Source organism: Pteronotus mesoamericanus, unplaced genomic scaffold, assembly GCF_021234165.1.
Source record: "Pteronotus mesoamericanus isolate MK-2021 breed Mesoamerican mustached bat unplaced genomic scaffold, CSHL_Meso_final contig_56, whole genome shotgun sequence".
Lineage (NCBI taxonomy): Eukaryota > Metazoa > Chordata > Mammalia > Chiroptera > Mormoopidae > Pteronotus > Pteronotus mesoamericanus.
The window spans coordinates 5,159,320-5,181,729 of record NW_026555201.1 but is presented as its reverse complement, the minus strand read 5'-3'; the positions used below and the strand labels follow the sequence as shown (position 1 = coordinate 5,181,729).

At 33.8% G+C, this 22,410-nt stretch overlaps 1 protein-coding gene across 3 annotated transcripts in view; it reads right to left on the bottom strand.

Moving 5' to 3' along the window:
• MON2 (MON2 homolog, regulator of endosome-to-Golgi trafficking) overlaps window positions 1-22,410 on the bottom strand; it is a 120,408-nt gene that overhangs the window by 22,511 nt on the left and 75,487 nt on the right. For 2 of the 3 annotated variants that reach the window (XM_054580029.1, XM_054580032.1), the window contains 5 exons: window positions 14,180-14,808; window positions 7,691-7,834; window positions 7,064-7,081; window positions 6,656-6,784; window positions 2,616-2,806 (listed from right to left, as the gene is read on the bottom strand). In XM_054580029.1, the coding sequence (XP_054436004.1) occupies window positions 2,616-2,806; window positions 6,656-6,784; window positions 7,064-7,081; window positions 7,691-7,834; window positions 14,180-14,808 (1,111 nt within the window). The remainder of the gene's footprint in view (window positions 1-2,615; window positions 2,807-6,655; window positions 6,785-7,063; window positions 7,082-7,690; window positions 7,835-14,179; window positions 14,809-22,410) is intronic. The other variant, XM_054580030.1, reaches the window with a different exon arrangement.

The window sequence follows — 22,410 nt, the reverse complement described above, 5'->3', positions numbered from 1 at the left end:
TTTCATTCAAATGTGGAATACAAAGAAAAAAGAAACAACAAAAATAAAAACAAACTCTTAGATAAGAACAACAGATTGGTGGTTACCAGGTGGGATGGAAGGTGGGAAGAAGGCAAAATGAGAAAAAAGGGTCAAATGTATGGTGACAGGTGGAAACTATACTTTCGGTGGTTAACATACTATTTATAATGTATACAGGTATCAAATTATAATATTGCACACCTTAAATTTATATAATGTTATAAACCAATGTTACCGCAATTTTTTTTTAAAAAAAAGCTTATTCAATTTATTATGAGAGCAACAGGCAGATAATTGGAGGAAAAAGGAAAAAGTTTAACTTTCTAAATCTATTTGCTTTATGTAAGTTAACATTGTGAAACGAATTCAAATTTTCAGAGTTATTTTAAAGATAAAAACATAATTTGTTTCCTGAAAATACAAAGAGTATGTTTGCATTATATCAATCAAATTTCAGAGGTGACAAATACTAAGAAAGCAAAACAAAATCTGACCATTTACAGAAACAGAAATTAAAATCACGTATCATTAGTTTCAATTCTGAAATAACAGAGAAGCTTTTAGAGAGAAAAATGTAAATTAACCCTTCTGCACTCTACAACTTCTATTTTTCAATTACAGTTGACATTCGATATTATTTTTTTGATTAAATTTTTTTATTGTTCAAATACATTTGTCTCCATCATTATTTTCTATTACTTTCATGTGTAGCGCAGAGTGGTTAGACAGTTATATACTTTAGGAGTGATGCTCCACAGTAGTACCCATCTCACACCATATAGTTATTTCATTAATTGTATTTCCTATGCTGTACTTTACATGCCTGTGAATATTTTGTAACTACCAATTTATACTTCTTAACCTATTTCACCCAGTCCCCTTACTCCCTTTCCCAACTGGCAATCACCAGTTTGCTCTCTGTATCTAAAAGTCTGTTTCTGTTTACAACTTTTTTTTTTTTTTACTGAATAACTAAACAGTAGAAAGATAGAATCATTTCAGTTAAATCATTCTGTTGTGGACTCATCTGGATCATTATCAAAGTGCTAATGTAGGTTTTTTCCTTGAAGTATATCAAATTCATCATTTAAATAGTTATAAACTAATAGTTTTAAATGGTTATGTTCTATAATTTTAACAATGATTACTGGACATAAAAATTGAAATGAATTTGTTGTTATAGAATTTAAGTACCATAGCACAAAAGAAAATTAGACTGTAGAACTGAAGACTACCTGGCTATCATGGCTATTACAGATAAGTCCATCATCACTAAAATGTCACATTTTAGATCAGTGTTACCCAAAGGAACTTTCTGTGATGATGGGCATGTTCAATAATCTGCACTGTCCAACATGGTAGACATTAGCCATACATGGCAATGAGAATTTGAAATCTGGCTAAACTGAATTTTTAATTTTACTTAGTTAAAAATGTAATTAGCTCTGGCTGGTGTGGCTCAGTGGATTGAGTGCCAGCCTGCAAACCAAAGGGTCACAGGTTTGACTCCCAGTTTAGGGCACATGCCTGGGTTGCAGGCCAGGTCCCCAGTAGGGGGCACATGAGAGGCAACCACAGGTTGATGTTTCTCTCCCTCTCTTCCTCCCTTTCCCTCTCTAAAAATAAGTAAGTAAAATCTTTTTTAAAAATATAATTAAAGCCCTGGCTGGTGTGGCTCAGTGGATTGAGTTCTGGCCTGTGAACCAAAAAATGTAATTAATAACTGTTAGTGACTACTACATGGGATAGCACAGTTCTAGATAAACAGCAGCACACTCCTCATTAAAAAAAATTTAGTCTGTGTTCCAATTATCCCACTCTCACTCAGTCAGGGGTCAAAAGAGCAGCCTTAGCCTATGCACTCAGTTAGGTATCATATAGTGAAAATTTGCCTTTTCTTCACCAAACATAAACATCATTTTTAAAAAATCATATTCAGGTAATTTTTATTTCAGTGTATTATTGTAATTGTTCTACTTTATTATTAGCTATTGTTGTTAATCTCTCACTGGGCCTAATTTATACATTAAACTTCATCATGGGTACGTATGTAAAGAACAAAATATAGGTTTTGGTACTATCTGTGGTTTCAGGGGGTCTTAGAATGTAACCTACATGGGGTAAAGGGCAACTACTGTATTTCTGTTTTTAATTGCTTGAGGAGCCTCCAAATCTAAACATCTTAAAAAGCTGATCATTATTGCCAATGACCTTATTTATTCTGGTAAAACACTGGTTTTCTGAAATTGCTTTCCTATGTAATGCTAAATGAGCATGGTTTTAAAAAAATGGATCTTTTTGGCTTTATCTGGTTAAAAACATGGTCCTTTAATTATGATGCATTCATATAGTCTTATATTTATATTTCTATCTTACAACCAAAACCATTGTTAAGGAGCAAAATCTCCACTGCTCACAGATAATGTACCAAATGGATAAATGCCTAATCCAGTTGTGTTTTGTATACAATCTAGGATTCTCAATAACCAATCACTCTGTTAATGAATAATTAGAAATACTGTTTTTAGAGCAGTTAAGGTATAATGTACACTTTTTTCAAAGATTGTCCTAATGGCAAAAATAAATGAACTCACCTTTTAGTAAAGAGAAAGTCTTCAAAAGTGTTGGCCAGTTCTGGCCACATACTGTCAAATTTTCCTGAAGAAGCATGTTGCCGGGCAACAGGTAGCCCAATAGAAAGAACTTTGAGGAGAGAAGATACTGCTAATTTCCATGTGCTTTCAGAAGGGCAGGAATACTTCAAACTGAGAGGAACCCTAAGGGTCTGTGAAAATAAAGACAGTTTAAGATAAGTATTCATTAAAACATATACACACAGCTTCAATTACTTTTAAAAAATGATAGCAGACAGAAAAAAATAATAGCATAGGCATTTTCATTTAAAGAAGGATTTTATTTTCTAGGAAGACCAATTTCTCAGTCATGGTCCTCAAATCTCACTGTCTCCATTTTGCAACCAATGACCCTGAAAAAGTGACAACTTTTTTGAACCTCAGTTTCTCATCATAAGAAATAGAAGGTTTTCTGAAAAGTTAAGAGTAGGAGTAGGAAACAAAACTTTGCAGCTTCCCTCAGCTTGACGTTGTGTAATTAGAACATTCTGCCATAGTTCTCCTAGCAGAAAATAATTTGACTGACAGGGTTCTCCCATCCAAGAAAGATAAATACTGCCTATGCTTTTCCACGAGTTGTTAGGGGAGAATAAAGATAGCCTAAAGCATCAATAACTTGAAGTCATGTTATATCTCTAAAATTCTATGGATTTTATATTACACTTTAACATTTTAATGTACTTTTTTCTTTTCCAAAAATTTTAGTAAAGTTGGCCATTCTAGAAGATGGTTTATTTTATCTTTAACCCTTGAGGATACAGGAGTAGAGCATCTGAGCGATGTGTAGTGACTAAGGTGCTGAGACTTAATCTTTAATTGATCAACTTTAATACAGGTTACTGTTTACCATGAAAGAACTAATTTGTTTGTTCAGATTGGACCTCTCTAGTCATTGGTCTATCGTGCACCTGGAAGACTAGACTGACCTAACTACCACAGTGAGTTATCCCAGAGCAGCATCACTTAATAGTATCAGCATACTGTCGGCTAATTTGCATTAGAGTGAAAATTCTGCTTTTATAAAACAATCCTAGTCAGAGGAAGGTCAAGAGTAAAGAGATAATTTTTCAAACCTCAATGTTATGGCATGAATATAAAACCCTATTTCATTGCCCTCCAAACCAAATATTACTGAGTGCACATATGAACCATTATATATTAGCATGAAATGGGCCTCCTCTACTAACAGATAATTAGCTTGACCAGGCTATATTAATCCCTTTCCCCTCCCTGTGTGCTTCAGGGGAAGCAAACTCTACTTCCATGTGGAATTAGAATACGGAGATCATCCGATTATTAAGTTAATTTACTCCATTTCCCTGGTCACAGTCACCAATTCGAGACTAGACATGGGACTAACACTGGTCCCCTTAAGGTTAATTTAAGAAACTCATGAATAATAATATAATAGAAACACACACACAAATCCCTCCTACTGGACACATAATCCCATTTTTAGCCTACCACTATGAGGAAAAACGTAGTTAGGATACAGCCAACCCTTCATAAGCAGATACAGAGAAAAATTTGGTTTTTGGTGATACTGCTGAATCCCTGAATCAACTGATTCTAAAACACCTTCCCCCCACCTCTGAATTTTCCAACTAAGCATGCCAATGAATCTTCATAGTTGAAGCTAGTTAAACCCTATGTATGTCATTTGCAAACGAGAGTACTACACTACATAAGGGCATTCTGAATTAACATTTTATAACCTCAGGTTAGATAAAAGTATGGTTTACTACTACAATTAGTATTTTACTGAAATCAAGGGAATGTTAAACACAGCAGATCGATTCAATTTATACATTTTTTAAAAATAATAAGGCAATTCATTAAGGATTGGAATACAGTGCATTCTCAGTAAATAGATGTGGTGGGACTAGGAAATTCAGTGCCTGCTGTCATAAAGCTCACACTTTTTGAGAAAGAACCTTGTCCAATTAACCACAATACAATGTAGTAAGTGGCATCAACCAAGTGTGAGTACAGAAAGGAATTACTTACTTCCTTTAAAAATGCCAAGCTGGTTCTCATCATTCTTCAAAGTTCAACACTTCAATGGTTAAGGTATAAAGTCTGATTCCTTATGATGGGTTATAAAATCCCTAAGTACCTTTTCAGACTTATCCCAGGCCTTGTCACTTCCTTAAACTGAATTTCTCAACATTTCTTTAAAAATATATCATGATCTTTTACACTGTTTAGTTTACCTATAAAACTTCCCTTTCCCTTTTTATCTACCAAATTCTATTATTTCTTTTTCAAGAATCCCTTCTATTAATCCTTGCCTAAATCCCCTAGCCAGTTTAGCTACTTCCTTGTCTATGGGAGGAACTAACTTTTTATTCCACACTGACTAACTGGTGGATACCATTAAATGTTATATCCCAACTGATTCTTTTTTTAGTTAAGACATATAAGTGGCATTGGTATTATCCTTCTTTTACAAATGAGAAACACCCTTGGACTAGTTCACTTTTCCAAAATCATAGAGCAGCAAGTGTACTAATCTAAGCCAGGTCTATCTGAATGCAGAGCTGCCTCCATTTAGCACTTAACACATGGTATTGTTATTTGTTACCTTCCTATATTCCCTACATTAAATTATTAAATGTAAGAACTATCTTGTTTTTAATCTTTACTATTTAATTAGTACCTGGTAACAAAGGTGCTTTAAAAATATTCTCAATAAATGAGGAGAGAGAGGACAGTTGTTATGGTGTGAGTAGTGAGGGACAGAAAGAAGTACAATAAAAATGAACAGAAGAGTTTTAAAGAGACAAAGGCAGTGCCATGTTAAAGGGAAGATACAGAATTAGAAAAGGGCTTAGAAAAGGTTTGATGTGCCATAACTTTGAGTACGTGGTTTCTGTAGCACAATATGGAAGTAAGCCAGCATGCAATAGGTTAATAAATGACTGGTGACTAGGCGAAGGCCACAAGCTGTTTAATGGAGTTTAGAAGTAAAGGGAAGATAAAAGAGGATGGCAATCTGACTAGAAGTAAACTGAAGTTCTTGTAAGTCTTCATTATTTTTCCAGGATAAAGTAGGAGAGGCCAAAAGGAAAATGAAAGAAAGAATTACCCACAAAAAAATAAAATGAAAGAAAGAAAACTACTTTTTCTCTGGAAAGAGAAAAGAATTGAACACAGAGAGGGATGAACCTTAAAACTGAGAAAAGCCCTCTTCTTTGAGGGTGGACTGTTTACATTGGCCTGTGTTTTTTTCAGTAAATAGAAGGCACATCCATGTGCTAGGGTAAGAGCAAGGTATAAATTTTTCAAAACAGAGGAAAAAACAAGAAATATGCTTCTGGAGGAATGTATCACAGTAAACAAGAGATGACCTTTTAAAATAATTGTCAATACTGAAAACATAATATTGTATGTCAACTGTAACTGAAAAATAAAATAAATAAAAATAACTGTTAAAAGCACGCATGATCCAATGGGCTGTATTGTGAATTTCCCCCTGAATGCTCATCAGCTTCGAAGAATGGTAAGTACTATCGTAAGAAACAGGATCCTCAACTCATTGTCTTATAGGGCAAAAATTAAGAAGTATAAGGAGACAAATGTATTTGAACAATAAAAAAAATTTAAAAGATTTTAAAAAACTGTAAAAAATCTAATGCATACCAACTTTAAAATATTTTTCATTTTAAAAAAACATATAGCAAGGACTCATGGACAAAACCAAAGGGGAAGAGCTGAGGGAGGGAAGGTGGGAGGGGGCAAGGGAAAGAGGTGGGGGGGAGGCAGAGACAAATGTATTTAAAAAGTAAATAAATTAAAAAAATAAAAAAATAAAAAAACCTAATACTTTAGAAAAACAGGTTCCTAAGTATTACCCATGAACATTGGAGAAAGTCACTATAAATAATATAAAGTATATTTTCAATTTATTTCAATATTATGATAAAGTATTATCTAAAGAGTAATTTCAACAATACTGTCATCTACAAATACAAGTATAAATATTTTAAAAGAAGAATTACCTTAATAATATTCTGGAGTACTTTCTCATTCACCACTGCTTTGTGACAGGCTGTTTTTTGGTATAAATCCACAACTACTTCTAAAGATCTTTCAGCAAATGGTACATAATTCAAGGCTACCCATTCCGCCTAAAAAGTAATATTTTCACATGGAGTTAAAAATAAATGAGATTAAATGAAATTGTATTTTTTCACAGAAAAAATCTTCTTTGTCTTAAAGGCCTTGGTATTAGGTCAGATTATATTACATGCAAAGTTTTCAAAAGTATATGTACTTCATGAAATAATCATTTTCAGCCAGGCAAAAATTAAAACTATCAGAAAAAGCACATAGAGCATTCTATCAAGAACTGGAAAAGATATACTTTGTTGCTACAGGTTAGGACAATTTTAGGAAATTTAACTCACCGGTGCAAATAGTTGGATCTATTGTGATTCCATTGTGTTGCAAGACAAATAGAATGAAAAAAGTTAATACACATTAAATCTACTTTTCGGACCATGTAAAATTATAATTTTTATGTTGTTTGAACAAAATCAGCATGTGCATGCATTCAGAAATTTACTTTCCTTGTAAGCCAAAACAAAGTTAAAATTTGCCAATTATGGCTATAAAAGTCTTTTATGTAAAATCCAACTAAATTTCACACCAGTAGTAGACTTCTTATTTAATACATACAGATATCTTTGTTTTGCATTTTAGGTATCTATTTTATGTAAGATTGGGATTAGGGATTTAGAAGCAATTTTGTAGTGGGATGGGTAGTCAAGAATGGAACTTTGAAGAAGATGTACATGAAGGCTAAACTTCCTGGGGAACCAGTTGGGAAGCGGAAATCATAAAAAAGAAAAAAAGAAACACAGAAAAGATTTCCCAAATAGTATTTCTTTTCAGCTAAAACTGTTACCAGACATATGAAAATGTATTTGTGAATGAAAAGTTTCTGAGATAATCAGAGTCCATCTTAAATGAAACTGACTTGTATTTATAAGCCATGAAATATTAGAGAGTAAACATAATTTAGAATAAATTACCTGATTATATTTTGCATTTGCAATGTGCTTTGTTTCCAGTTGTCCATATTGTGGAGGTTTACAGGAAAATTCTACAAATGCCAGTAACTGATCAAATATAGCTGGATACATTATCTGCATGTTTTCTGGTCCTACACAGATGGCCTATAAAAACAAAATATGAACAGTGGAATGCATAATCTTAGTTCCATTAAGTTCTTTAGTATTGTATGCATTTGTTTAACCAAATAATCTTAAAGACTATCCTATTTTATGTACCATACAATCTTTTCTAAGTCCAGGACATTTAAGCTATTTTAAACAACTATTGAATAAGGTATAGGCTAAATGTGTTAATCAACTAAAGATATTTTTTTAACAAAAAGTATGATGTTTTACTTAACAGACTAGAAAAAGAGAAAGCAATTAAAGAAAAGTCCCAGGCAGTCCCGAGGTTCTACAATCTCACCATTTGTTCAGTAATACAGCCATTGGACTATTAAGAATGCTTCACTGTCCAAGATGATACTGACTTCCATTTAAGTGATGACATCAGCTCATTCAAATGACAGCTGAATTCTACACTATGCTTAGTCCACTGACTTTAACAAATAATTATGTGCATTACAACTGGGAAAATAATGTATGAAGAATTGTTTTCATACATTATCAACATAATGCACATAATTGCACATACATTATATACATAATGCACATAATTGTTAACAAATAATTATGTGCATTACGATTGGGAAAATCATGTATGAAAAACTGTTTCTAAAGGAAATCTCTATATTAACTTTAATAGTATATATGTAATACCTAATGTACCTGAATATATAGATTTGATTTTTAGATTTTAAAATATTTTAACATTTTAATTGTTAAATTAAATTAATATTTAATTAAGAATTAAATTTATTGCTACAATTTGATAAAACAGAATAAAATGCACATCTTGATGTTGCAGATTTGAATTATCAATTCAAATATGTCAAAAGTACTTAAAATAAATCTTACTTTTCTAAGTACATTTTATTGATTATGTTATTACAGTTGTTCCATTCTTTTTTTCCCCCTTTATCCTCCTCTGCCCAGTACACCCATTCCCTCCAGCATTACCCCCATTTAGTTTATGTCCATGGTCACACATGTAAGTTCTTTGGCTTCTCCATTTACTATACGATACTTAACCACTCCGCCCCCCTACCTCATCTATTTTGTACCTACCAATTGTACTTCTTATTCCCTGTACTTTTTCCCCATTCTCCCCCTTCCTCTCCCTACCGATAACCCTCCATGTGATCTCCCACTGCTGTGATTCTGTTCCTGTTCTAGTGGTTTGCTTAATTTGTTTTGTTTTTATTTTTTTAGGTTCAGCAGCTCATAGTTGTGAGGTTTTTTTTGTCATTTTACTGTTCATACTTTTGATCTTCTTTTCCTTAGATAGGTCCCTTTAACATTGTATATAACAAGGGCTTGGTGATGATGAACTCCCTTTAACTTGGCCTTATCTGGAAAGCACTTTTTCTGCCCTTCCATTCTAAATGATAGCTTTGCTGCATAGAGTATTCTAGGTTGTGGGTCATTGCTTTTCATGACTTTGAATACTTTTTTCCAGTCCCTTCTTGCTTGTAAGCTTTCTTTTGAGAAATCAGCTGATAGCCTTATGGGCACTCCTTTGTAGGTAACTCTCTCCTTTTCTCTTGATGCTTTTAAGATTCTCTCTGTGTCTAATCTTCGGTAATGTAATTATGATGTGTTTTGGTGTGTTTCTCCTTGGATCCAACTTCTTTGGGACTCTCTGAGCTTCCTGGACTTGCATGTCTGTTTCGTTCACCAGATTGGGGAAGTTTTCCTTCATTATTTTTTCAAGTAAGTTTTCAATTTCTTGCTCTTTCTCTTCTCCTTCTGGCACCCCTATGGTTTGGATGTTGGAGTGCTTAAAGTTGTCCCAGAGGTTCCTAAGCCTCTACTCATTTTTTTGCATTCTTGTTTCTTCCTTCTGTTCCGGTTGAATGTCTATTTCTTCCTTCTGTTCCAAATTGTTGATTTGAGTCCCCGTTTTCTTCCTTTAACTGTTGGTTCCCTGTATATTTTTCTTTCTTTTACTTTGTCTAGCCTTCACTTCTTCCTTTATTTTGCCTCCCTACTCAGTCATTTCTGTGAGTGTCCTGATTACCAGTGTTTTAAACTCTGCATCTGATAGGTTGGCTATTTCCTCCTCGCTTAGTTGTTTTTCTGGAGTTTTGATCTGTTCTTTCATTTCGGCCATATTTCTTTGTCTCAGTGCACCTGTTATGTTGTAAGGGGCGGACCTTTTGGTGTTTACCAGGTGAGGGCAGCCCACTTTGCCGCACTGTGGCACTGCATGTGGGGAAGGGGCCAGAAAGGGAATAATGCCTCCTGCTTGGCTCTCATCCCCCTTTCAAGAGACTGGCAGTTTCTCCTGCCACCACAAACCTCACAGTTCTTATAGCCAGATGTTATAAGGCTTCTTTTGCCCCTGCTGGAACCCTGGGTTGTGCCATCTGTCTCGCTCCCCAGTTGTTCCTTCCAGCTTACCCGCACGCGAACGTGGGACCACGTGGTCCATCAGCCACCTCATTGTCACACATCCTCTCTGCCCCAGCTGCCCCTCTCCACCCTTCCTACCAGTCTGGATAAATATTTCTTAACTCCTTGGTTTTTGGACTTCCATACAGTTTGATTTTCTGGCAGTTCTGATTGGTTTTTGTTTTTAAATTGGTTGTTTCCTTCTTTTGGTTGTGAGAGGAGGTGATGCGCATCTACCTATGCCTCCATCTTGTCCTGAACTCTCTCTCAAATCTTGTTTTTTATTTTTTCTAGCCACAATTTTTTTCTATGTTTTCTCCCCTCATCCTTTCATATGTCCCTGTTTTAGTGTTTATTTTTCTGTGTGAGAAAAAATATTATTTATAGAATGTCTATAATATATCTATGTTCTACAACACAAAATACATGGTCACTACAACTTAAAATACTAAGTCTAAATTCAAAGCATTCAAATTTTTAAGAAATTTCTTTAAAAACATATTTACAACATTTATGTTTTCATGTAATCTGTGGCTTTTTAACCTGTCAGATAATAGAATAGTTTTATTTTTCTCTCAGAGAAAATGTAAGTATTTAGCTATAACTTAAGTTTAGATAAAACTGTCCTGAGGTAGAAAATTGTAAGCAAAATGCTGCCTATACCTTAGTTAGATCGTCTTATAATTACAAATAAAAAAAAAAACAGTCTCCCAATAGTTAGCTATTTTTGCTGAAAATAGTGAATGGTGAACCTGAATGATAAAAAAAGAAAAAAGAAAAAGAAAACAATTCTCTCTATTGACTGCTTCTAATAGTTTCATTTTATTTTTAAATATTTTTTTTTATCCTCACCCAAGGACATTTTTTCGTTGCTTTTTTTAGAGAGAGAGAAAGGCTTTTTTTGAGAGAAGCATTGATGAGAGATAGAAGCACTGATGAGGGACAGAACCTTTGATTGGTTGCCCCGTATGTGCCAGGACTGGGAATCAAACATGCAACCTAGGTACGTGCCCTGACAGGGAATTGAACCTGTAACCTTTCAGTTATGGGACAATGCTCCAACCAAATGAGCCACACTGGCCACAGCTCACCTTCTTTATTAACCACTTGCTCAGTCTTAACTCTTAGAAATAAACAAGCAGTAATTACTGTGGAAAAAAGACAATTATCCTAAGTTAATCATTTTATTTTCAATGACTGGGGAAGAAAAAACCAAAAAAGCCTTTGTGGATACCTTACAAAAGTAAGTATCATAATTTGTCTGGAATTATGTTAGCACCAAATAATGACTTTGACTATACATTTTGATTTTCTGTGGTTCTTTATAAAAAGAAAACATATAAACAGTGTTATAGATTATAAAGCTATTCTGGGATTTTAAAGTGCATACTATGGAGTTGACTTTTCTTTTAACAACAAATTCCATCTAAGAAAAAGCTATTATTGGCTTTTCTCCTTCAGTATTCTGAAGTCTGTATAATACCAAAATACAGGATAAATCTGGTAACAGATTTTATTCCAAAAGCTGAGAATCAATAAGCTATCTAAACTGTATTTCAAAATAGTCTTTGAAAGTGTGTATTTGAAAACAAAAAAAACAAACAAACCCTGGACATCTAACCTCTGGTATGGTTCAAGGTTTCTCTCTGAGTCATGTTTAATAATTCATTCAGTATCTACCACGTACTAGGTAGGACCTTTGCTAGGGAACTTGATGATAAAGGTAGTAACAACTAAAGTAACATTTACTGAATGTTAAATGGTGCCAGGCACTACATATCTTACAAATATTATCCCATTTAATAGGGGAAAAAGTTGTAGATTTATTATTTTCATTTTATAGATGAGGAATCTGAAGTAGAGCAGAAACTTGACCCTATAAGTAGAAGACACGGCTTCACTGCACAACTGCAAAGACGCCACTTTGTACACAATGTGATGGTGTCTCCTGGGGTACCACACAGCAGCTGTGATGATGGGGGCAGACAGGGTATCTAGCCATCTGACTTTAGGAAGTTTAGCAATAAATAAAACAGATGCAGTCTTCTGATCTCAGAACTTAATAAAAAGCAGATAATCAAATTATCAGGTCCCTCACATGTGCGAAAATATTCTGGCCAAAAAAAAAAAAAAAAATCAATTAGCATACATAACTAAGTAAATTTGGTTGGGAACTAGTGATCTGAGAACCAAGACAGGACTGTGACCCTGAATATAAGGGTAACATGAAATCAAAAGTGAGTTTCTCCTTTAGGAAGGAAAAGAGTTTTTAATCAGTAAAATGTTTTTCTGAATAGCTTATTAATTTAAGGATAAAGTCCCAAAGCAAAAAACTTTCCAACATACTTGGGGGAAAATATAAAAACACTCTTACAGGTAATAAAATGTTGATTTTTCTCTGTCAGGAAATTAAATTAAAGATCCATGTTGTATTACTTTCCAGTATTATGCAACATTTAGATAACCTCGTAAGTAATAAACAATGCATACAGTAAAAATTAATAATATAAAATATCAATTGATATAAAGGAAAAACAATAAAGCTTCTTAAGTTTCATGTTGAAAGTAAATGCTGTTTTGAAAGCCATTAAAAGCTCAGGACAAATTCCTAGTAATTGTGATGAAAGATTCCACTTACTGTCTTATTGCTAAAGCAGAGGGTTAAAAAAAAAATTATATGCTTTTTTTCCCTTGAAAAGAATTTTTGGCATTTGTTGTTTCTACTTTATTATACTCTACATATACATAAAAGTTTGAATCCAACATCTTAGTGAGAGTTGTAGATTACAGGCATCCCACAAGGACTGTGGTTTTTTCCTTCCCTTTCCCTTCCCCTTTTCTTTTCTTTTCCCTCTAGGGCAGTCTATAAGCAATTTATGAGCATGATCAATCAAGGAGAAAAAGGTAATTACTGAGAAGCTACATTTCCCCCCCCCCACTGCATTTAAAAACAACAATTTTGATTTCAATTGTGGCAAACTGATATCCCTATAATAAAAATTTTTAATAAGCCAGATTCTCTTAAATTTTAGGTTTCTACACAATTTATTTTCTATGTAATTGGGTTAAAAAGATTAAAGAATTATTGCTTAGCTAGACTTAATTAAGAGGTATTATGTAGCAGAAACCACCATTCTTACTGTGAAAGTTTTCATCATTCCAGTTGGATACATGTAATAAGTTTATGAAAAACATGATTTATATGACATAAATAGTTACTGATCACATATGTGTAATCAGGTTCTAGTTCCATTCTAATACTGTTAGAATGTCATAGCTACTTTGTTGGAATTGCTGGCTCTTCAGTTGGCTTTTTTTTTTTCCATTAGCATTTTGGGTGCTGTGACTTACATTAACAATTACTTTAAAGTTTAAAGAGTTCTTTGATTTTGATCTGGTGTTGTTTGCTAACTGGGATTTTGCTCAATGATTTTTTAGGTCTATTTTAATAATTTTTTATAGTAAAACACACAGAGGTAAAAATATAGCTTTCTAAAATTCCTGTGACATACTTTATAAGTTTATCCTTACTTTAAAAAAAAAAAGCTTTCAATTATTTCAGAGCTAAATATAAGTGCACATGAAAAATAAGACAAAATATAACCCCACTGCTTATTAATTTTCTAATTATATAACTACTTTACTGAAGTTATTCTAAAAAGTATTATCCTCGTATGAAGACATGCATGAACATCAAAAATGCTCGTGAGTAAAAACTGGATGCAGGCAGTTTCTTAAAGACTCTCAAAACAAAGCTGAATTATCTTTTAAAACTACATCAGAAAACCATGTTTTTAAAATAACTAGATCTTCACAATGCTGAATTTATCCCAAAGTATACACATACAATAATCTCGATGATCCAGAATTCATCCCTCAAAAATATATAGCAAAGTAAAAAATTCCAGAGAACCAAATGCATTATTGCTTAGATAGCCACAAGAATTTAATTACCTTTTGGAGAACATCTAAAGCTGTAAGTACAGCTTCCTGTAAACTTGTCAAAACTGCTTCTGTATAAGATGGAAGAATGAAAGGGGATGCATCTGAACTTATTGGGACTGAAACAGCACTGTGCAATATTACCCCCAATTTTTGCAAGTCATCCATGTTGAAACCAGTTTTTATGTGTTGGTAGAGAGCTGGAAATATCTGAATTAAAGCTGTAAGGAAAGGCTGGCTGGGAATGAAAGTCAGTTTATCAAAAGTAATAGGAGGTTTAGTGCTTTCAGATCCAATTCTATACCAGGTATTCCATGCAGCCCACCAGAGATTCAAATCTTCAAGTTCATCAGTAACTATGGGTGGCTCAGAGCTACTGTATCTTCCGAGTCTTTCTCCAATGGAATCTGTTCTTACAAATGGCCTGTTCAGACCAGGGCCTGATATGGACCCTATAAGGACAGGCACAGGAACATTAACTGCAGGCGGTGTCTCAGGCTTATCTGAGTCCCTGACAGGGGACACAATCTGTAAAATTTCCTGGAAGCTTTTCAGTGCAGCCAGAGATACTTCATTGTTTTTGCTGAGTGCTGCTGATTGTATATGGTCAAGAAGAACATCCCATGCTCGTGAAAAGTCTCCTATATTAGGAAGAAAAAAAATATATATCACCATAAAAATGATCAAATTTTCTCTGTTAGACACTTTAAATTCTATTTGCTTCATTTTTCTGCTTAAACTCCTGTGGAAGTAGAAAAAACTACTTAAGTGCTAGGGTATTATTAATGTGAATTAGAATCATGACCACCTGAAAATCCAGAAAACTTTTTTTCAGGTACAGGAAAAGGGCACCACAAAGAGATTACATAATGGGTGTATTAAACAATGTTTTGCTCTTAAAAACAAAACTCTATAAATTTAAGTATACATGTGCATACTATCTCCTAGTAGTTCTGACAAAGGAGAACAGAAAAAAAGAGGGTAAAAACAAAAGCTTTTTAGTAACATCTTCAACCTATTTATCCACCTTTATTAATGACTAAGATGTTATTCTTAAACATACTGGAAAGTTATAAGTTGTAACAGTATAACACATGCTTTTATAGGTCTAAATGTTTAAAATAAACTACGCCATACTCCATTAAACCTTGACTTTACACTTTAGTTTTCAAATTTAAATAATTTATAGTTGTATAACTTTCTTAAACATTTCTACCTGTAACAGTTAGTTACCAGGACAAAATACACCATAAAGAATAGACTGTCCTTTTACAGTGAGTGTAAATTTGTTTCTCTCAAGTGAAACTGAGTCTCTGCTAATCCATCAGCAGCAGAGCATGGGCTGAATGGTAGTTGCTGTTTTCCACTCATCAATTCAATCTCTTGATCTACTCTGGTAACTAACTAAACATATTTATAATAAAGCTCTCTAAGACCAGGTATAATTTGTTTCTATGAAGCCCAACAAAAAATGAACTTATTACTATAGCAATCTAGCCCAACAGCTGTGTTAATAGACATTTTTAAGAGCCGCTTTCACACCTACATACTTGCATTTAAAAGATGCAAAAATATGAAGATTTGACATTTTCCAAAACAGAATAACATAAGTAGGTTATGAAATATATAAATAACCGAGGTTTAAAGTCTTCCCCTTTGCAAAGTCTATAAATGGCTTATTTATGTATTTTTAATTATTACTTTAAAATTGTTTAATTATAGTTGACACTCAAGATTATTTTATAAAGTTTCAGATGTACAGCACAGTGGTTAAACACATATAATTAATGAAGTGATCCCTCCAATAAGTCTAGCACCCACCTGGCACCATACTTGATTTTTTTTTTTTGACAACAGATGGGCTTTGGCCCAAGATGGAGGCATAGGTAGGTATACTTTGCTTCCTTGCACAACCAAAAGAAGGATAACAACTAATTGAAAAACAAAAACAACTAGAACTGCAAGAAAATCAAACTGTATGGAAGTCCAACCACCAAGGAGTTAAAGAAAAAACATTCATCCAGATTAGTAGGAGGGGCTGAGACTGTCAGCCTGGGTGGTGAGGATGTGGGACAATGTGGTGGCTGGTGGACTGGGACAGACGAAGCAGGGGGCTGGTGGAACAGAATACCCTACATTTGTGTGCAGGTAAGCCGGGAGAACAACTGGGATGCAAGACAGACTGTGCAACCCAGGGTTCCAGCCCAAGACACTAAAGCCTTAAAACCTCTGGCTGTAAAAAACTGTGGGGGTTGCGGTAGCAGGTGTTATCTCCAAGTCTCACCGGAGAGTCTGTGGGAGAGGTCCAAGGGATCCTAGTGCATACACAAGCCCACCCATTCAGAAATCAGTAGCTGAAAGGGCACAATCCACTTGTGGGTAGCAGGGGAAGTGACTGAAAGTGGGGCAAGAGCCGAGTAAGAAGCATTATTCCCTTTCTGGCCCCTTCCCCACATGCAGTGCCACAGTGCGGCAAAGTGGGCTGCCCTCACCTGGTAAACACCAAAAGGTCCGCCCCTTACAACATAACAGGTGCACTGAGACAAAGAAATATGGCCGAAATGAAAGAACAGATCAAAACTCCAGAAAAACAACTAAGCGAGGAGGAAATAGCCAACCTATCAGATGCAGAGTTTAAAACACTGGTAATCAGGACACTCACAGAAATGACTGAGTAGGGAGGCAAAATAAAGGAAGAAGTGAAGGCTAGACAAAGTAAAAGAAAGAAAAATATACAGGGAACCAACAGTTAAAGGAAGAAAACGGGGACTCAAATCAACAATTTGGAACAGAAGGAAGAAATAGACATTCAACCGGAACAGAAGGAAGAAACAAGAATGCAAAAAAATGAGTAGAGGCTTAGGAACCTCTGGGACAACTTTAAGCACTCCAACATCCAAACCATAGGGGTGCCAGAAGGAGAAGAGAAAGAGCAAGAAATTGAAAACTTACTTGAAAAAATAATGAAGGAAAACTTCCCCAATCTGGTGAACGAAACAGACATGCAAGTCCAGGAAGCTCAGAGAGTCCCAAAGAAGTTGGATCCAAGGAGAAACACACCAAAACACATCATAATTACATTACCGAAGATTAGACACAGAGAGAATCTTAAAAGCATCAAGAGAAAAGGAGAGAGTTACCTACAAAGGAGTGCCCATAAGGCTATCAGCTGATTTCTCAAAAGAAAGCTTACAAGCAAGAAGGGACTGGAAAAAAGTATTCAAAGTCATGAAAAGCAATGACCCACAACCTAGAATACTCTATGCAGCAAAGCTATCATTTAGAATGGAAGGGCAGAAAAAGTGCTTTCCAGATAAGGCCAAGTTAAAGGGAGTTCATCATCACCAAGCCCTTGTTATATACAATGTTAAAGGGACCTATCTAAGGAAAAGAAGATCAAAAGTATGAACAGTAAAATGACAAAAAAAACCTCACAACTATGAGCTGCTGAACCTAAAAAAATAAAAACAAAACAAATTAAGCAAACCACTAGAACAGGAACAGAATCACAGCAGTGGGAGATCACATGGAGGGTTATCGGTAGGGAGAGGAAGGGGGAGAATGGGGAAAAAGTACAGGGAATAAGAAGTACAATTGGTAGGTACAAAATAGACAGGGAGAGGTTATGTATCATATAAGAAATGGAGAAACCAAAGAGTATATATATACAACCCACAGACATGAATTAAGTGGGGCGGGGGTGGGGGGGAGATGGAGAATGCTGGAGGGAAGGGAGAACAGGGAGGAGAGAGATAAAGGGGAGAAAACACAATGGGACAACTGTAATAGTATAATCATAAAATATACTTTAAAAACATGTATATTTAAAAAAAAGAAAAAGAAAATGTCCTGACTGGTGTGGTTCAGTGGACTGAGCACTGGCCTGAGATCCAAAAGATCACCAGTTCAATTCCCAGTCAGGGCACATGCCAGGGCTGCGGGCCAGGTCCCCAGTTGCAGATGTGTTAGAGGCAACTATATTTCTCACACACTGATATTTATTTCCTTCTCTTTTTCCCTCCCTTCCCCTATCTCTAAAAAGTCAATAAATAAAATCTTAAAAAAAACGCCAAACAAAACCCAGATGAACTCATATGCCCAAGGAAGCATTCAGTTAATAGGAAAAGTTAGAAGTAGGTGTGGTATGAAACAATAAGTAATACTCTTCCTTGACAGGACAAACCATAACACCTTCCTAGTTATACGCCTCTTCTCTATACTCATTTCTTTTATTAAAAATAGAAGTATGATTTTCATATACAATAAAAAAAGATTTTTTCAGTAAACTGCTCAAAGAACTTTGACAAATTATGTTTAAAAACTATCAAAATAGTTAAACAAAAGCACTTTCACCTGATGCCATCCTAATTCAAAAATCATATGAAACATTGTATTTACCAACGAGAATGGTGACAGAGTGTCAGATGTAGAATATTCTATGCCATAGGGGGAAAAGACCTGCAATTTCTCTATTAATATACTGTATGTCGAGGAAAAAGTTATTTTTCTGAAAGACTATAGTACATTGCACATGGTTACGTTAAAATATGAATCTCATTATACAATAATAAAATCCATTTGTAGTCTTCAAGTTATAAAAAATTATCAAAGCGATGCAAACTGCTTATCTTCATTTCTAAAAATCTAAATCTATATGTATTAGTTCTTAGCTTTTAAAATAAAGTAACTATTATGGAGGTATTAAAATGATGCTTATTTTCTCAAAATTCAGCAAATGTACAGTTAAAATTGGTACATTTCATTGTACATACATTTTACATAAGATTTAAAGACACACACACAGGGCATGGTACAAATAATGCCCCTTTTTATTACAATATTTTTTAAATTTAAATTTATAAATGATGTTTATTCTATTACAGTTGTCTCTATTTTTACCCCTTTACCTCCTCCACCCATCCCTTGCCCCCGTCCCCCGGTCTCACAGTCAATTCCCACTCTGTTGTCCATGTCCATGGGTCATTCATATACGTTTTTGTCTAGTCACTTCCCCTTCTTTCCACCATTGTCCTCTTTCCCCATCCTCTCTGGCCACTTTCAGCCTGCTCCATGTTTCTGTGCCTATTGTTTATTTTGTTTATGAGTTTATTTTGTTTATGAGTTTATTTTGTTGAATAGAGTCCACTTTTAGGTGAGATCATATGGTATTTGTCTTTAATCAACTGGCTTATTTCATTTAGCTTAATATTGTCCAGTTCCATATATGTTGTCACAAAAGGTAGGAGTTTCATTTCTCTCTCTCTCTCTCTCTCTTAAATGCAGATGAATTTTATTTATTTATTTATTTATAAACGCCAAAGTTAATTATGAAATATTAAAAAAATGTAAAACCATTATAAAGTCTCAGCAATTAAACCACTGTGACACCAACACAAGAATAATCAAGTAGATCAATGAAATATAATGAGCATTCTAGAGACAAACATATATACCTAACAATGTAATATATGATCAAGTTGATATTTCAAATCAATGGGTAAAATAAGGTTTATTCAAGAAATAAGGTGCATGGACCACTATAACTTGAAATAAAACAAACATAGAGCCCTATTTTTCACATAATACAAGAAATATTCAGGTAAGTTAAAAATCAATATATAGAATCTAAGGAGTTTTAGAAGAAAAAAGAACTAATATTTTTCATGACCTGAAGTAAAATATGCAAATCCAGAAGTTATAGAGTAAATATTGACCATATGACTATATTAAACATTTAAGACTATATAGATCTATACATATAAAAAGTTATAGAATAGGAAAGTATTTGCAACATATCTAAAACATGGTTAATAGGTTTGTTTTTTTTTGTTTTTTGTTTTTTGTTTTTTTTTAGGGAATAAAGTTCTACAAACCTTTAATCAATAAATGGATAAAGAATACCAAAAAGTCATTTAAAGCTTTTTTTAAAAAATAATAGAAATAGGTAATAAATATACTAAAACAGGTTTAGTTTCAATAAATGGTAAAGGAACAATTAAAATAACATCATTGTCACAATCAGATTAATGAGTTTTAAAAATATTGGTAATATCAAGTATTGGCAACTCTGAAAGGAACTGGGTATTCATAGAAACTTTTTCTTCATCTTAAAGCAGTCCCTTTAGCATATTTTGCAGTGCTGGTTTGGTGGAGGTGTATTCTTTTAGCCTTCTTTTGTCTGGGAAACTCCTTATTTTGCCTTCCATTTTAATTGAAAGCCTTGCTGGGTGGAGCAGTCTTGGTTGCAGATCTTTTCTTTTCATTACTTAGGATATTTCTTGCCATTCCCTTCTGGCTTGCAGTGTTTCTGTTGAGAAGTCATCTGCTAGCTGTATCAGAGCTCCCTTAAATGTTACTACCTCTTTCTCCCTTGCTTCCTTTAGGATTCTCTGTTTATCTTTGATATTTGCCATTTTAATGATGATGTGTCTTGGAGTGGGCCTCACTGGGTTCCTCTTGAATGGGACCCTCTGTGCTTCCTGGACTTGTGTGACTTTTTCTCTCCTCCAGTTAGGGAAGTTTTCCATGATTACTTTTTCAAACAGGTTCTCTATTCCTTGCTCATCTTCTTCTCCTTCTGGTGTCCCTATTATATGGATATTATTACATTTCAGGTTGTCCTACATTTCCCTACATGCCTCTTCATTCTTTTTGAGTCTTTTTTCATGTTCTTGTTCTTTCTGGGAGCTTTTTTCTACCTTGTCCTCCAGCTCGCTGATTCGGTCCTTGGCTTCATCTAGCCTGCTTTTGATTCCTTCTGCTGTGTTCTTCAATTCAGAAACTGTATTCTTCATTTCCTCTTGTGTCTTATTGATAGTTTCTATGTCATTTTTCATGGTGACAGAGTTTGCAGTAAGCCTCTCATAGTTTCCCTATAGTTTTTGGTAGTTCTCTCTGAGCTCACTGAACTCATTGAGCTTCCTTAGAACTGCTGTTTGAAACTCAGGATCTGATAGTTTACTTGCCACTATTTCATTTAGTTCTCTTTCTGGGGACTCCTCCTTTCCCTTCGAGTGGGGCATATTTCTTTGTCTTCTCATTATTTGTAAGACTCTTCTCTTTTGCTTCTGCTTAAGTTGATCTGTCTTGATTTCCTGCCTTTGTGGTGTGAACTTTTATGGTAGGAGACCGCTGTTTTTACTTTCTGGATCTGCCTCTGATGATGTCTGATGTCGTCCCTGTCTGACCTCAGGCAGTCTGTTTGAGACTTCTATTGCAATATTTTTTATCACAAAATCATAAGCATGTAATTCTGTAACATAACAATATCACACTCAAGCACACCACATGACATTTTAGGTGAAATGTTTGAATTAAAACTATAAATTATCACACCCATACCATTACCCTATGAACCACACTCAAGCAGGCACTGCTTATGCTGAACTATATATATATCTATATATCTATATATATCCTTATGTATATATCTATATTGATATCCATATAGATATATACACACACCCCCTTATATATCTCGATATAGAGATATATATCCCTATATGTCTTATGAGGATATATATATCCTTATATATCTTATATCTATATATACATATCTATATATTAAGATATATTATATATCCTTAAGGAACTATATCTTTTTATATATATATAGTATATTTTATATATTCTTATATATCTAATATATATCTAATAATTATATATCTAATATATAAGAATATATAATTTTAAAAGGATATATTATATAAAATATAGTATTAATATTCTTAATAATATAAGATATTGTTAAGATATAACATAATATATTCTTATAAGGTTATATTATATAAGGATGTATATTCTATATAATATATTCTTATTAAGGATATATTATATAAGATATATAGTTTTATATATCCTTTTCTATATATATCTTATAAGGATATATATAATCTATATATCCTCATATATACATAGATATATATATCTTTTTAAGGATATAGATATAAGATATATATATAAGGAAATATATATCCTTATAAGATATATATAGAAAAGATAGTTATATATATCTTTTATAACTATATATCTATATCTATCTATATATAACTATATTTCTTTTAAAAAGATATATACCTATATGTTTATATATATAAATAGATCTATATATTAGGATACTTATAGTGCAAAATGGATCAAGCACTATTAAGTTATTTTTGAAAAAAAGCAAAAAATACCCATGAAGAGTACCACACAAAAATGCCTATGTAAAGAGTAAATATGTTTATGCTTTATCAAAAAAC